Raw genomic sequence first — 16,307 nt, 5'->3', positions numbered from 1 at the left:
AAAAAGATAAACTTACAGAAATCCGTTTGCATGAACACCATAGTATGTACATAAAAGAAGGAATGTCTCCTGGGGTTTTAGACACTCTTTGAAACAGCATTTATCTCCTATGGGCAGATATGAGCACTTTTTCCATTCTGCTTTTGCTAGAGTCTGACAAAACTTTTTTGTTGGTATCAGCAACTTCCATACTACATCCACCAAATCCAGGGCCAACAGCGATTTACATATGATTCCCTCACAAACGGCCCTTGCAGCTCACACCTCGGTGAGGTAAGTGGCAAATAGGACACATCTGGCTGAGGTGTACATAAGCTCAGGGTTGAAGAAATGAATGGAGTCCCAACAGATGTGACAAAACTACCAACAAATGGTGAAACTGAAAGGAATTTTCTGTGGCATCAAACACAATTTGTTCATTTTTAATATAGAAGTTCTAGGGGAAGCCAGGCACCAGTGGCTCATGCCTGTAAACCTAGCTTCTTAAGAGGGTGAGATCTGAGGATCACAGTTCAAAGCCAACCCAGGCAGGAAAGTCCCTGAGACTCTTATTTCTAATTAACCACCAGAAATCGGGAGTGGTGCTGTGGCTCAAGTGGTAGAGTACGCATCTTGAGCTGAAGAGAACTCTGCCCAGGCCCAGAGTTCAAGCCCCATGTCTGACCGATAACAAAAAGCTGAAGTAAGCACACAGGTTGACCCAATTGTAACAATGAAATGTACAAGACAGTATGTTGAAAAGGAACTTTACAACTTTTGTGGGAGAAGGAGGTGTTGGAAAGGTGGGGAGGGGAGGGATGATAGGGGAAAAACAAAGGAGAGGGTAAAAATGCTTGATAGGAAATGTACTTATTACCTTCCTTACTCATGTAACCGTAACCCAGTATCTTTACAATAAAAATTTTTTTTTTAAAAGAAAAGGAAAAAAGGAGACATTTTTGAGGGGAATAAATGCTATTTTGAGAAAATAATTGCTATAATAATATTTTGTTGACAAAATAATTGTCACAAAATGATCAGATACACTGAAATAAAATACTGGGAAAATTGATAGATGATGACATCTTATTACTTGGTAATATTTGTGGACTTTTCAAACTTTGGAACTTTTAATTTTTTTGTCATTTTAAATAAAATAAGATGGATTTCTTTTACTATGATGTAAACATTATTACGTTTACCAAATAAAGTGTAATTTATATCCTGTGATGTATTTACTATTATATATGATGTTTTGTTACTTGTCCTAAAACAAATTCCCAGAATCTTCATGATTCACAACATCTGGATCTATTCTCTCACAAGAAAGCTGGATTTATGTACCTTAAGAAGATGCTAAAACAACAACAAAAATTCCATCGACAGAGGCTGGAATAACAACCACTTTCTCTGAAGGCAGCCAAAATGTTGAAACAAACATTAAAGATATCTGAGGGATATAGAAGATCCCAGGACAATGATATGAGAGCCATGAACTGAGTCAGTGTTTAAACAATCCCAGTGATTGAAATAAAACAATAGCATCCATTCATACATTGTTGGTATAAGAAAAATCCCAACAACCCTTTCTTTCTGTTGCTGTTCCCACTGGATCCCACATCATGCCAATCAATCATGGTAACCGAGCATGGCTCCACCGTGGTCTCTTATTATTTTTGTGTTGATTTTGTTTTTATAAATATCCTTTATTTCCCTACATATGCCCATTTCTGTCATCTCTTGATTCCTTTGACTTGTTTTTATATGGTTCCTGTTCATTGAACATGAAAGGCATAATTACAAAGCCAAATGACAGAAAATGGTATTTGAAAGGGTGAAATGATGGTTTGGGCGATAGCCTAACATGATTTCTAACCAGCACTAGATTTCTGCCACGCAGCTACAGACTAAAAAGGAAGAGAATGGCTTTGCCATTCCCACGCTAAGAAGAAACACTTCTCTGCCGAACCAGGAACAAATAGGCAAGTCACAGCCAGAGAAAATGAGGGGGCTTTCCTGGCCACGATGGGCTAGGCATTAATTAAATACAGTCATAGCATTTGCGAGATACATGTATTTCATTGACTCGGCCATAAAAACAAAACGAGTTCGACCAATAACTAGAAGATGAAAGGACCGGTTAACTGCAATTACAAAGAAGACAGAAGACGGCTGAATTGCACAGAAGCGAATGAGGAAGTCCAAATATGGAAAAGGTGCCCTGCTCAGTTGCCACGCCCATTCCTGAGAGTATATATACCGTGGCCCTGTCCAGGTAAGATATTCAAATCCAGAAGCTTCTCGGTTATTCTCAGCTGCACTCACAGATCCTATCAACATGTCTTACAGCTGCTGCCCTGGGACCTTCTCCTCCAGCAATGTTGGGGACCACCTGCAGTATTCAGGAGGCTCCTATGGATCCTCCCTCCAAAGCAACCTGTTCCACAGCACTAGTGTCTGCTCTCCCCGGCCCTGCCTCCAGGCCTCCTCTCTCCAAGGAGCCTGTCAGGAGACCTTCCACCAGCCCACCAGATGCCAGACGTCCTACGTGGCATCCAGGCCTTGCCACACATCCTGCCACCGCCCAAGCGTCTCCACCTGCTATAGCCCGGGCCAGTCGACTTTTACTGGCTCTCTGGGCTTTGGGTCCAGCAGCTGCCACTCTCAGGGCTACGCATCTGGAAGTTCTCAGGTCCTGAGCTGTGGATCCAGTGGCATCAGACCTCAGATCATCGCTTCCCAGGGCTATGGGTCTGGATTCTGCCGCCCAGCCTACCTGCCTGCCAGGCCCTGCCAGCCCTCATGTTACAGACCATCCTGCGGATCCGGGTCTGGCTTCTGTTGAGCATCTGAGGAGATGTCTACACTTCCTAGCGATACCATCAGTGCCTCTATTTCCAATCTTCTCGTGTTCATCAAGTACAGGAAGAATAACCCTCTCATTTTTCTCTCTACCAATTTCTTGTCTCCCCTATTTCAAATACTGAGTGACAGACTATTTGAAGACCTCTGTAATTGGTGTACTAATTCAAAATAAAGTCTTACCTGTGTGTTGGAAATGGAACTTGTATTGTCATAATTTCTTCCCAATTCTAGGGGTAAAAAATCTTAGCTTTTAGTTTTTTTTTATATTCCAGTAGTTGTCTGAAGGGGGCGCCATGGAACAAAGGAATTCGTTAATACAATGCCTCTTGATCAGTGCCATCTCCTTCAACATTCTCAACCCCTTCTGACTCACCCTATTTTCCTTGTGTGGCATATAGCATGAATTTTTGACTGCATTCATCCCTGTCACCTCTTCATTACTCTGCCCCTTTCCTTTCCTCTCCTCTCCCTTCCATGTACCCATTTCCTTGTACTGATTTTGTTGGGTTTTCTAGAAGGTTATAATATTTGAGCTCTTCATAGAGTCTATTATACTTCAGTTAATTCACTTCTAACCTCTTGCATACTACCCACTGTGTTTTCTTATGGATTTATAGTACTATCTATGACTACCACAAATGAGGGAAAACATGTAGACTTTGTTTCTTTAAGTCTGGCTTCAAATAATATAATTTTTCCAGGTCTTTCCATTTCCTACCAAGTAGTACAGAGTCATGCTTTCTAATAGATGATTAAAATTCCATTGTGTATATATACCACATTTTCTGGATCCATTCGTCCATGGAGGGGCATCTGGGCTGATTCCATATCTTGGCTATGAGTGAATAGTGCTACAATGAACATGGTTATGCTGATGACTTTACTGTATTCTTGCTTGTGTTAAAAATTCAAATTTTATTCTAATGAATTTATTAGTTTGAAATCCAGGGGTTTTTGTTTATTGACAGGGGAGTAAGATATAGAATATTAAAAGGAGTATTATTAAAGGGTAGCCAGACATTCAAACAGAGGTACTGATATCCGGTGAGGATGGTAAATTAACCAACTCTCAGGACCCTCCAGTGTTTTTCTTCTCAAATTACAGGTAGTACAATATATTATGTGAATATGTATACTTGTATTAATTAAATCTCAAGTACTGTAATTAAATTTGTTCCTCATGAAACCTGGATCTGTAAATCTGTATCAACAAGTCTATTGGGTGGGTGGTTCAGTTAGACATGTAGAGAATGAGATAAGTAAATGTGTTAATTTGGTCATGATTATACATGAAAGAAAAGATAAATGGGAATGCATGAATTTAAAGAAACTTTCCTTAAGTTTCCCTAATGTTTACTAGTATAATAAAACAATACTCTGCTTATTGGTGAATATTCATTACGATCCACTTACTGTTCTCTATATGTTGACAAGAACCAGGAAACCAGGAAAAGATCAACATTAGAGGGTTTATTTAGCTTTGCTTTGTTTGTTTTTATTATTATTTGCTTTGTTTATTTTGCTTTGTTTATTTGCTTTTAAGACAAACAATCATATGGCTAGTTATGAGTGCAATGATAGGTTCTGATGTATGTAGACACTGAAGAAAGATTCAGTGAACCTAATGATCAAGCCCATTATATCACTGTACTAGACTGCCTTTCAAAAAGAGATGCTCAGCCCCACTAGTTGTCAGGGAATTGCAAATGCAGGCTACCATGAGATAGTATCACCCAGGCAAGCAGCTCCCTGATCACCATGACTGCAGAGAAGTCACATGCTGCTGGGAATGGCAACTAGTACAGACAGCTTGGAAAATAACATGCAGGTTCCCAAAATGTGTGTGTGTGTGTGTGTGTGTGTGTGTGTGTGTGTGTGTGTGTGTGTCTGTGTGTGTAAAATCTCTTCTAGACTGAGAATAGTGTCTTGAATCCCTTCCTTAAGTAGACTTCACTCTACTGTGTTATACCTCTTCTTGGTACTTGTTAGTTGCTTGCTATGCATCTGCAGATCTTCACTCTTAAACTTTATTCATGCAAAATTCCAGTTTGTGTTCATGAGTTTCCATAGAATGAAGTTTTCCTCTGGTGGTAACCATTTTGCTAGGGATCTACATTGGTGTCTTCTCTTTCTTGTATATATTTGATGTTTGATGTTACTCGAGTTCACCTGGTATCTGTTTCCTCTTTATTGGTGACCTTCCCTGTCCTTTCCAAACTCCACTTGTAGCCACATACTTGGGTTTGGTTTCTGATTCACAGGGATACAGAAATATACTGGGTATCTCTAATCGACCGCCTTACTGATTCCCCTCTCATTTACTTAAATGAGAAGTGATAGCAGCAGCATTGCAATTTTTGGTGAGATAGTTAGAAAATACATTATTATGGGAGTTTTCATGCAATAAAACTACATAGCACTCATTATTACCCACTAGTTTTCTGGAGGAATCACTTTCCCACTTGTAGTGGTGTCTTAGCCCTTATGCTGTTGTTATAACTCAAAACTACAGACTGGGTAAGTTACAGTGAGATCTATTTTGCCTCATGAATCCAGTCCAGAATCAACTAGACCCTTCTGATGACATCCTTCTGCCTGGCAGAGTTTTCCATCTGTGCTAGTCATCCCCTGGAGTAGACGGCAAGCATACTTGTACACACTTTCTTCTTCTTTCATTTTTTATCTTTAAGTAGTTGTGAAAAGGAGTTTTCAGTTCAACATGTCAGTTTCTACGTGCAATACATCTGGATCCATGGATCATATTTCTCCCTTATTTCTTCCAACCCCATCCATCCCTTCAAGTCTACACCCATTTCTCTGCCCTCTGTTTTCTACCTTTTTATGAAGTCACAAGGTAGTCACATGTAATCTAACATTCTCCAATCATAGTAAAACTGAGAGCTTCTTGAATTCAAATGACTGCTCTTACAATATTGTGCTTTCCAGATGTTTCAATTCTATGCATACTTTAAAACCAAAGATCATTTCAGACATTACCCTGTCTATTAGTTATTCTTAGATTTCCATGTCTCTAAAATATATTTTTGTTATTGTTATTCATTTTGATTATTCTGAAATTCAACAGACATATTCATTCAGAAAATACCAAGAAAGTAACACAGGAAGAAATAAAGTCACTTACTCTGCACTCACTTTAGTAGGATCACAATCTTTCACCCATTGCTTGAGCTCCAGTCGGACTTCATTAGTAACAGGGAAACAATCCATTCTTCTTCCCTCTTGTTTCCAGGGTTTCCTCCTTTCCTTCCTAACCTTTCATTCAGTTTATGATACTGCTGAGCAGTCTCCATCAGACATAGACACATTGTGTTCATATTTAGTATTCTGATTTGTGGGAGGAGATTGAGAAAAAGTTGATCTGTCCAGAACTTATTTTGTCTGTAGATGAGAAAGATTAATATTTAACATGGGTAAAATTACTAAAGAAAGTATATTTGAATTAAAATTTTTGTCTTCGTATTTTTGCCTGTTTTATATAAATAAAAATATCAAACATTGCGTATAGCTAGTCCTTTAAGTTTTGCCGTTCTTTGTAATTCCTTCACACAGAGAGAAAGCATAAACACTGGTTGGAATGAATAGAATTCAGATGAAGGACTACATTCAGATAAACTACTAGGCTTTTACAGAAATTAACTGAATTAAGTCAAATATGTGACAGTATTATTTTTCAGGAAATAAGAAATATAACATTTGGATTTATTTTATGAATTCATCCAAAATTCGTTAATAAACCAACTGACTAATTTCCCATGTGCCTATTTCTTTAGAATATATAAGAAAATAAAAATTAGTCTTTGTATCAAAATTTTGGTACTAGATAAGTGGGCTTTTATATCTACTTTTGTTCAATGCCTCAAGCTACATATATCTCCATGTCAATTTGAACAAAAATACAAATAATCTATTTATTTTATTTGTTTGTTTATATTTGGAGATACTAGAGTTTGAGCTCAGATCCTGTGCATGCTAGGACAAACATTGTTTCACTTGAACTATAGCTCTAGGCCGTATTTGTTTCTCCAGATCAGGCTTAGCACTTCTGCCTGAGCCAACCTTGAACCATGAGTCTCCTATCTCAGCCTCTCAAGAAACTGGGATTACAGGCTTTAACTTCGATAATGAACAGATTTTATGAGAAAATATTACACTATTTTTCCCACAGTGCTAACTTTGCTTTTTCTGCTGTCACTCTACCACTGAGCCATATCTCCAATCCTAGTGTCTTGACCTTAAATTTAATAGGACCTCCCCCAAAACCCTTTAAATAATGACAAAAATTATAGGAAATTTAATCTGGCTGTCCCTGGCAGAAATTTAAATGACAATGTCAGATGTATGAATTCAAACTTTATTTCAATTCTAACTTCCACTAAAATTTTTATAATCCAAACTATCTTAACATAGAAAAATCATAATCTATGGGTCATGGTCATCCAATTGATGAAAAAATAGACAAAAGTAATATCTACAGAATGAAATACAATTGAACTTAGCTGGAGCCATGTCTGATGATTAAAATTATCTACATATTTCAGATGGGCAAGTGGTTCTCTAGCCTCTGAAAATAGAAAAGAAAATTCCTCTTAAAGACTAATTAAGGTTAGAATCAATAACAATTATGCAATAATATAATGAAACCTTTACTCACATTTCATGATTTCAGTGTTGTAGACAGTAAATGTGTGAATGCTACAATGGATACTGAAGTTAAATATAACAATATCACGCTTCAGGATGCAAATATCCAAATATCGTTTCTATCATTATACAAAAAACTACCTCAATTCATATAAAAGATGCTTTATAAACAGCTGGCCACAACCCCCAAGTCCCTTGCAATATCCTATGTTTTCCAGAATTAAGATCTAATATCTAAGAATTTAGCATCCCTTACTGGCTCCTCAATGTCAAGCAGAAACCTCGCTCTCTTCCAGACTCCTTCAGCTCTCAGATGCTGCCTCTACTAGACCTCCCTCCTTCTCCCTTCTGCTATTCTATCATACTCAGTCCTGTAAATCTGGAATTTAAGGTCTCTAGCTCCTTCAACAAAGGCACTGTTGTTTCAAGGACCTGGCAATCATCTTGATCACAGCCAACATGCAGTGCTAACTTCTGGAGATTAATGGCTTCAGTTTCCTAAGAAACCTATTATCAGCCATTTCTATGCATTATATTTCACCAACTTCTATTTATGCATTCTTGTCACATTAGTGATTACAGATAACGGCTTTGTTGCCCCAACCTTAGCTCTCATATTTCGTATTAGTCACACATCAGGAGCACAGTGTCAAATATCTCAGTACCAGTCAGCTCTCAACATAATATTCATTTTAGGAACACATCATAATCAAATGACTTATTATAATTTTTTCCAGGAGAATGCATTCATTATGCTACTCAAAAACGACAACATTTGAAATGAGCATTTTTAAATGTGGGTAACTGTTTCTCTATAGTTACTGGTTTCTGGGGTAACCAAACTCTTCTAGTACAACAATCATTACACAGTTCTTTAACACACAAGAAGTTTTTACATGGAGAGCTCATGTATCTTGGAAGTCAGCAAAACTTCTAAAAGGAAAATAAATGCAAAAGAAGTGAAAAATGGCCCAATCAGGGTGAGAAACTGAAGTGGGCTATGCAAATGCATGGCTTTTTATATTGATTAGGTAGATAAGTAGATCCTGATTCTTTGCACCTAATGTTCAGAATATTTATAACTATGCTTCTATGTGACTACTATATTACCTCTTTCCTAATTTCTATATAAACTTTTCTTTGCTGTAAACCAACTGAAGTAATTTTCTAAACATAAATTGTGCATTTCTTCTCTGCTTTGCTCAACTGATTTTTTCTTCTCATGTTTCTCAGGTCCTGTGACTTTGATGCTCAAGACTATCCAGTTTTTAGCTGTTATCACCAAATGGGGGTGCCTTCAGTCTTATAAAATTGGATTTCAGTTAAATTAAAGTGAAATTTAAAGAATGAAATTTAAAGAATGGCAGTCTTGAATTAGAGAATTCCAACTCATGAATGGCTTTATGTTAAGAACCATCCTTTGAGCAAATGGAGCTCTAAGCTTATGGGAAATGACAAGCAGGCATGCTGTTACAGATGTCTTGAGTTTCTTAGATCAATAATAATAATTATCTTTTGTCTGCCTCCCTAGGCTTGTATAGTATGAACTATAAATGATGCTTAACATTAAAACAAAAGGAACTTTAAATTTAAAATGTGCATGTCTATAACACATCACATGTGTATTGTATGCACACAAACACACATGCACTAATATACCCATACAAAACTAACCACATAGTATATTCCTAAAATATTCTAGTCAATATGGGATTTTTGATTTTAGAGTAATATGTCAAGAATAAACAAATGAATTAGTCAGAGAAGATATGATTATTGGCATAAGAAATCCAAAGACTTATGCCACAAAGAAGTGATAAGTAATAAACCATCCAAGAAAATAGAAAAGCATATCATAGATTAGGGGGTGTTGATTATCCCTAAATGAATGAGCAGCCATATTGTGAAAAAATGCAAAAGATTTTGGCAATTGAAAATCTTTCTAAAATTTGTTTAATGAGAGGGAACATGAAAGTATCATGGTTTTGAAAATGGAGAAATGTATTTGGAAGATATATGTTACGATGGTAGAACAGAAGTTATAGAATGGGCACACACACCTGTTTTCAAGACCTATTTATTTATATTGACGAAGGTGTCAATTAGCTTCAGTGGGAAAAATACCTTGATAATGTATTTGAATTACTAAATAAGTACAAAGAAGAGGTACTAAACTGAGATATGTTATGATGTATCTTCTACCTTAATATATGTGCTATGTAAAAGCTGTATGTGAAAGTTGAAATTATCAAATTGCCAGGAAAAAATGAGATAGCAGATTAGTCTGATAACAGATTAAGCTCTCATAAAATATGAAAATATCCATGAAAATAACTGCCAACATTGTTTTTTATAAAATATGACAACTTTTGCTCAAGAAAAGTCAGTATTTGAGAAATGAGAAAGTAAAGAAAATGTAGGAAATTATTAACAGTACATACATCTGACAATGGACCTACTTACAGAGTATATAAAGCATTTCAATATTTATATCAATAACAACTCTTTAAGTAAGAGTAGAATAATAAAAATATTATACAAGAGAATGTGTGAGCCTGCCAATAAGCACAAGGAAAGGATTGAAAATCACTATTGGGAAAATATATCAAATTAAGACCACAGGGGCTTAGCATCTACTACATATATAAAAATGGCGATGTTAAATGTCCATGCAAATGTGGAGCTCCTGCAGTCCTAGGGCACAGCGAGTGGAGAATCCAATTACGAAACAAGCTTTAGGGCCAGCCATCAGTGGTTCATAGCTATATTCTTACCCATGTAGGAGGCAGAGAGCAGAAGGATCGGGCTTCAAAGCTATCGGGGCAAAAGTTTATGAAGTCTCTTCTGAACATACAAAGAAGCATGCCCATGGCATGGCACATAACTGCCATTCTACCTCTGGTGGGAAGTGAACAATTTTAATCCAGTCCAGTTTAGGGTACATAAAAGAGTCGACCTCAAAAATAAATAGAGAAAAAGAGCTAAAAGCTCGGCTTAAGCAGTAGTGTACCTGTCTTGACAGCAGAAAGCTCCAAGTTCAAATCAAAACAACAAATAATAACAGAACCTAACTTTGCAACTCTAAATCCAGTATTAGACAAAGCTTTTTGACAATTTCCGAAGACATTCAACATGCACAAATTCAGTAGTTCAAAAATATCATTCTTACTATTTTCCCCTCAAAATTGAAATGCCTAAATTCACAAGACTAGAACAATCAATATTTTCTGGGGCTTTATTGATACATTTAAATTTTTGAGGCACATTAGCCCGTCAATAGATGGAAGAACAAACACAATCTGATATATTGGCAGAAGGGAATCAGAGACAGCAAGAAAATGAATCAATTGCATACAACAATAGCAAACGTTTCAATAATATCTCGAAGAAACTTGATGCAAAAGGGAAACACTACATTATTTCACTTTTATAAAGTTCTAGAAAATCAGATTATTCTATGGTGATAAAAATTACTATAGGAAAAAGATTTATTGAAAAATAAAAGAGCAAAAGGAATGAATGGTTAAGGGTGGGGAACTGTTACATATTTGGATGTGTGGATAACTGTCCAAATTCTGAAACTGTAGCTTTTAAAACACATCCACTTCACAATATATAAGTAGCAACTGATTTTTTAAATATTCAGAAAAATTAACAAATCAGCCAACTCTTATACCACTGCATTAAATCACTAATTGTCTCCTTTAGCTTTTAAAAGAAAGTCTGCAACCACAAATTATACCTCTTAAGCCTTGCAGAGAATAGCAGTCTAATACTTTTCTGTCCTAATTTCAAATCACTTTTTTCTTTTTTACTCAATGACTAACCAAAATGACTTTCAATTTCATAATGCACATCTCAAGACTTCTATGCTAGGTATAGTCTTCTAAGCTCCTATTACAATTCTGCTACTTTACTTCTATCTCAAATGCAACACCTGTGGGTACGTCTCTGCTTTCAGGAATAAGTGAGATTCAGTGGGTGTATGTTATTTTAGTATCACAGACCTTTTAATCTACAGATCATCATTGCAAATATCTACTAATTAATATTGGCTTTCTCAATTAGACTCTCAAAGCTATTAGACTAGAGAAATGAAATACAGTCTCACACTTGAAAATACATTTAACAATGTATCCTACAGTTCACATTCTGGTTTGTAGTCAAAGTTCCTAACTATGTATTGGAAAAGGTGAATGCAAGTTGTATGAGTACCACTTCTCAAAATTTTTGGACTAAAAGTATTTTCGAATTTTTCAGACTTTGGAATACATATATATATATATATATATATATATATATATAATTACAATATAATGGAAAAATGATCTAGATCTACACATGACATTTATTTTTGTTTCATACAAATCCCATTCACATCCTAATACAGTTTTATGCAATAATTTTGATTCACCTGTGTCTCAACTGACTCACTATATTAGTTCAGGTGTGGAATTTTCCACATGTGGTTGTGGGTTAGCATTCAGAACATTTCAGATCTAGGATATTCAGAATCGGTAACAAAGAATATATTTTAAATGTCTTTGGAGAAAGATCTACTGGCAACAACCAAAAAATTAAAGTTGGAACAAGAGAATGGGAAGGACCAGGCTGCTCTCTCTATGTAGTATTGAGTCTTAAGAAGTAGAAATATTGAAATCAAATGACTACTAATGATTCATTGAAGAAATTCTTGGAAAACATATTACTAGGATTCTTGGAAACCCCACGTGAAAAGCAGTTGGCAAGTGGTTAATTGGGCACTGGGGGTTGGGGTGGGGGAGAGTTATAGGATTATAATTGTGTGGAAATAAGGTGGGACTGACTTCAAAATTGAAAGGTCCCAAAGTACTAAACTGTACCTAACTGTCAGAATAGAGAGAGGACAAAATCTATATGTTAGGATATTTACATATTTACATTGGTAGAACTATTAACATAAAGGTGTTGCTGAAGTCACTTAGTTTGATCTGATTTATTAGGGCAGTTATAGGAAGCTAAGCCATTGTGAATGTTCTCCGAGTTACAATGGAGTTACATCCTTACAAATACACGGTATGCTTAAAAGTATCATCTTTTTTAAAAAAATAAGACAGGTAACACATCTAATCTATTATATATCAGAGTATTCCAGCTTGACAAAGGACCAAAATTTTAAAATTATTATCCACATATACAAACATCATAATGAAACCTCTTAGTATGTGTAAGCAGCAAATGCTGGTAGGAAATTTTGCATTGGAAGAAGAGTTTCTATGACATGTGTATCCCCTTCCTAAAAGGAATCACTTCCACATTGAACCAGCTAAGATTGGGAACAAGGCAAAGGGTTTTTCTGAACCCCTAAAATATTCCCCTGTATCTGAAATCTGGAGACAGCACCAAACAAAATTCCACTTGTCCACACAACTGTAGCTGTTCCTTATGGAAGTCCTGTGTTTACTTATGATTTGGCCATTGTGTTAGGACACAGGATATCAGCACAGGAATAACTTGGACCATTAGGATTTTAAAGATCAATGAAATTATACCAATAAGGAAATTACTGTTTTCTAATGTCATTTTGTAGTGAAATCACTGAATATGTTCCCCAATTTCTTTTGATTGTTCTTTTGCTTTTTCTTGTATAACAGTTCTTCCGAACTGCTTAAATATGATGGGTAAAAACAGAGGGAGAGGACAGAGGACAGGAAGAGATGAGGGAAGAAATGACATGAGAGAATGTCCCAGCTGAATAGAAACAATAAAAGTGTTAAACTGGTTTTAAACAGAGCACCGTAGTAACTTGCTCTGTAGTATTTTAAAATGCTGTTAAAGTCTTCCGTTTCAATTTCTGCTACTGCAGAAGTAATTCCATGAAATTCAATGAGCTCTCTGGGTTCTTTTATAGTTCATATTTTATTACTTAATAGACAAAGAGGAAGCCAACATGATGAGATGACTATGATATTCTTATAAGATTAGCTTTTATCCAATGTCTAATATTTTATGTCCAATTTGAGAGAAAGCTTGAAGATCTTATAAAGAATAGAAAATATATAAGCTGGGCACCAGTGGCTCATGCCTATAATCCAAGCTATTTAGGAAGCTGAGGATTTCAGTTCAAAGCCAGCTCAGGCAGAAAAGTCTGTGGGACTCATATTTCCAATTAATCACAAAATGGAGCTTTGGCTCAAGTGGTAGAGCACTATCCTTGAGACAAAATATGCGCGGAGACAGTATCCAGGCCTTGAGTTCAAGCCCCAGGTCCGGGACACACACACACAAGAATAGGAAGTATATTTGAATATCATTTGTCGTATCTAAATATTATATTGCCATTTCAGACTATCTTTTCCTACGAAATACTGTTGTTTTGACCTGATGATACCTTTCTCTAATACTTGACTGTAAAATAGATACATAGTATAATAAATACCATCTATTCATTCTTATTTCAAGATAAAAGTGCAAAATTTACTTTTCATGGTAAGTAAGGGTTTTGATTATTTCAGGTAGGTTTAGTTCTTTGGTGGTCCTAGAAGCCAGGCATGGCTTTGAACTTCTTAGCCTTATTTTTTCCAGTCTAAAAATATGGTTTTTTCCTATACATATAATCTGTATAAACTGGCAACATAAACTGGAGAATTCATATGAAACAAATTACTACTGTACAGTGAGTTCCTAAACCATATAAAGACTCATTTCTGAAAAATCATACCAACCCATTAGTCTTCTATTTTAATATCCCTATGCTTTGACCTCATTATATATTTGCATATACATTTATTTTCATATTACCAAAATTGCTGATACAGTCTATACTCGAGAAGCATGACATTCATTAACTGATCAAAGCTATTACATTTTCTTTGATATTTGATTAAGAAGAAAAATTATACCTAAACACTATGAGCACTTAGGAAACTCCCACTTAGAAAAGCAAAAATACTCAAAGACGAACCAAAGTTTGTGCCTATACTCGACACTCTGACTATTCCAAAGTTCATAATCCAAATCAATAACATAGCAATCCTAATGGATAGTCAATAGGTTACCAGTAAAAATAAAATAAAAGCAAAAGCACAGGTAAGCTTCAGAATAAGTTTATTAAAGAACATTATTTTTCATTACAATTTGGAGAAGAAATGCCAAAAGTATCTTTTATGTCAGCAAGACAATTTACAGTTACTTAATTTTGTAATTTGAATTATCAAATTTGAAAGACAGAAAGGAAATAGGGTTCATAGGAATATTAGAACACTTCTCAATTCATAGGTAATCTTACTGTTGAATCTTGGTTTCTCTAACTATGTTAAGCCAATCCACAGATCATTCAGTAGAAACCAGATCTATAGAAAGGCTGGAAACAAGAAGAATGGAAAGATCTAGAAGGAAAAGCAGTAGGGTAACAGAATCTAGACCCATAACTCAGGGAAGGGAAGCCATAGACTCCATAACCCAGGGATCCGAAGCCTCTGGAACCACAGCCCTGTGGGTAGCAGCTTCCAGATGTATAGAATGGGGCATAGGAGCGTCTCCACCCATACCCCAGTGAGCAGGAGCTTCTAGATCCATACCCTAGCGGGTGGCAAGCATTGGACCCAAAGCCCAGAGATCCAGAGTAAGTTGTGAGGCAGGGACTGCAGAACGTAGACACTCTGGGGCTGTAGCAGGTCCTCTGGCAGGGACTGGACTCCACACAGGAACTCTGGCAGGGATTGGATTCCACACAGGAACTCTGGCAGGGACTGGACTCCACACAGGAACTCTGGCAGGGACTGGACACCACACAGGAACTCTGGCAGCGCATGGGTTCGCCACAGGTGTCCTGACAGCCACCGTGGAGAGAAGAGGCCAGCTGGCAGGAGCCCGGAGCGCAGAGGTCAGTGCTGTAGACCAGGTTGCTGGGGAAGGCAGAGCCACAGGAGGACCTGGACCGTGACAGGCAGCCCTGAACGGAGCTGGAGGAGAAGTTTCCAGAGCAGCGGCTGTAGGACATGTTGAGAGGTGAGGTGAGTTCTGCTGTGAGTTCAGCTGAGTCCTAGGAGTGTGTGTTTGAGTGTCCTGCTCTGGACAGGAGCCTTTATATTGTCCCCGCTGTAGGTGTGGTGGCCATTCAGGGTCATCCCTGGCATGCTAGTGCCTCCTTATTTACAATGCATAACTCTGTAATCTGTCTGTAATTTTATTTGAATAGTTTTCCTATATATTTATGGGTGCTATAATTTGGTGGTTACAGACAAAGCCAATAAATGACTCCTACGTCTGAAATGCTGTGACTGTTTTATACTAATGGTATTCCATCCAAAGAATCCCCTTCCTCTTCCTCTTGACAAACCAATTTTATTTTATGTCATGGGAAAATCCTTAGTTCCAAATGACACTGAATGAAGTAAAGTTATCTTTCTTCTTTTCAATGAATTAGAAAGCCCATTATGTCTTTCATGAGAAACCTACTAAAGTGAAGTTCTCATCACCAACCTCTCTAATTTTCCAAAATGATCATACATGGAATACATGCCCTTATTCATTTTGTCTTGCATCCAATATGGAGAGGTAAGTATAAGCCAAGACAAACTGAATGATATTGGTATCTAAACACCTTACTTGGTGCAGTGTTGACAGTGATGGACAGAACTGGGATAGTCTTAGGGATGATTAATTTGGGCACTGGTAAAGATGCTCACACAGGACATAAGAAAAAGAATGGATTTCAGATTCAGCGTGGGGCCACTGGCCCTACTGGATAGCCAAACATGAGGCAACCCCGAGAATTCACTTCTCACGCCTTAAGCCACAGGAAGCCTCATTGACTTAAA

At 36.8% G+C, this 16,307-nt stretch overlaps 2 protein-coding genes across 3 annotated transcripts; one reads left to right on the top strand and one right to left on the bottom strand.

The window, feature by feature from the left end:
* Positions 1–2,317: 2,317 nt before the first annotated feature.
* LOC122105482 (keratin-associated protein 13-1-like) lies at positions 2,318–2,824 on the top strand. Its single transcript, XM_042676734.1, has one exon. The coding sequence runs from the start codon at positions 2,318–2,320 to the stop codon at positions 2,822–2,824; it is 507 nt and encodes a 168-aa protein (XP_042532668.1).
* An 11,804-nt stretch (positions 2,825–14,628) lies between these two features.
* On the bottom strand, positions 14,629–15,487 carry LOC122105639 (keratin-associated protein 13-1-like). 2 transcript variants are annotated; one of them, XM_042676962.1, is made up of 2 exons: positions 15,030–15,487; positions 14,629–14,963 (listed from the first exon to the last, which is right to left on the bottom strand). In XM_042676962.1, the coding sequence occupies exons 1-2, from the start codon at positions 15,485–15,487 to the stop codon at positions 14,822–14,824; spliced, it is 600 nt and encodes a 199-aa protein (XP_042532896.1). In that variant the 3' UTR covers positions 14,629–14,821. The 2 variants fall into 2 exon arrangements, with proteins under 2 accessions (XP_042532896.1, XP_042532897.1); XM_042676963.1 differs by having other exon boundaries at positions 14,629–15,210; positions 15,301–15,487.
* Between the last annotated feature and the right edge of the window lie 820 nt (positions 15,488–16,307).

The sequence above is a fragment of the Dipodomys spectabilis genome, unplaced genomic scaffold, assembly GCF_019054845.1.
Source record: "Dipodomys spectabilis isolate Male_0828 unplaced genomic scaffold, ASM1905484v1 ptg000032l, whole genome shotgun sequence".
Lineage (NCBI taxonomy): Eukaryota > Metazoa > Chordata > Mammalia > Rodentia > Heteromyidae > Dipodomys > Dipodomys spectabilis.
Note: the sequence above shows the minus strand (reverse complement) of the source record. Positions and strands in the feature narration are given on the sequence as shown.

Excerpts from the sequence above, each read along its gene's own strand:
- LOC122105639 (XM_042676962.1), bottom strand. The coding sequence starts at position 15,487 with ATGTCCTACAGCCGCTGCTCTGGAAACTTCTCCTCCAGCTCCGTTCAG. Across the intron at positions 14,964-15,029 it reads TCCTGCTCACTGGGGTATGG|AGGCTTCGGATCCCTGGGTT; the intron begins GTGGAGACGCTC and ends CTGTGGTTCCAG.
- LOC122105482 (XM_042676734.1), top strand. The coding sequence starts at position 2,318 with ATGTCTTACAGCTGCTGCCCTGGGACCTTCTCCTCCAGCAATGTTGGG.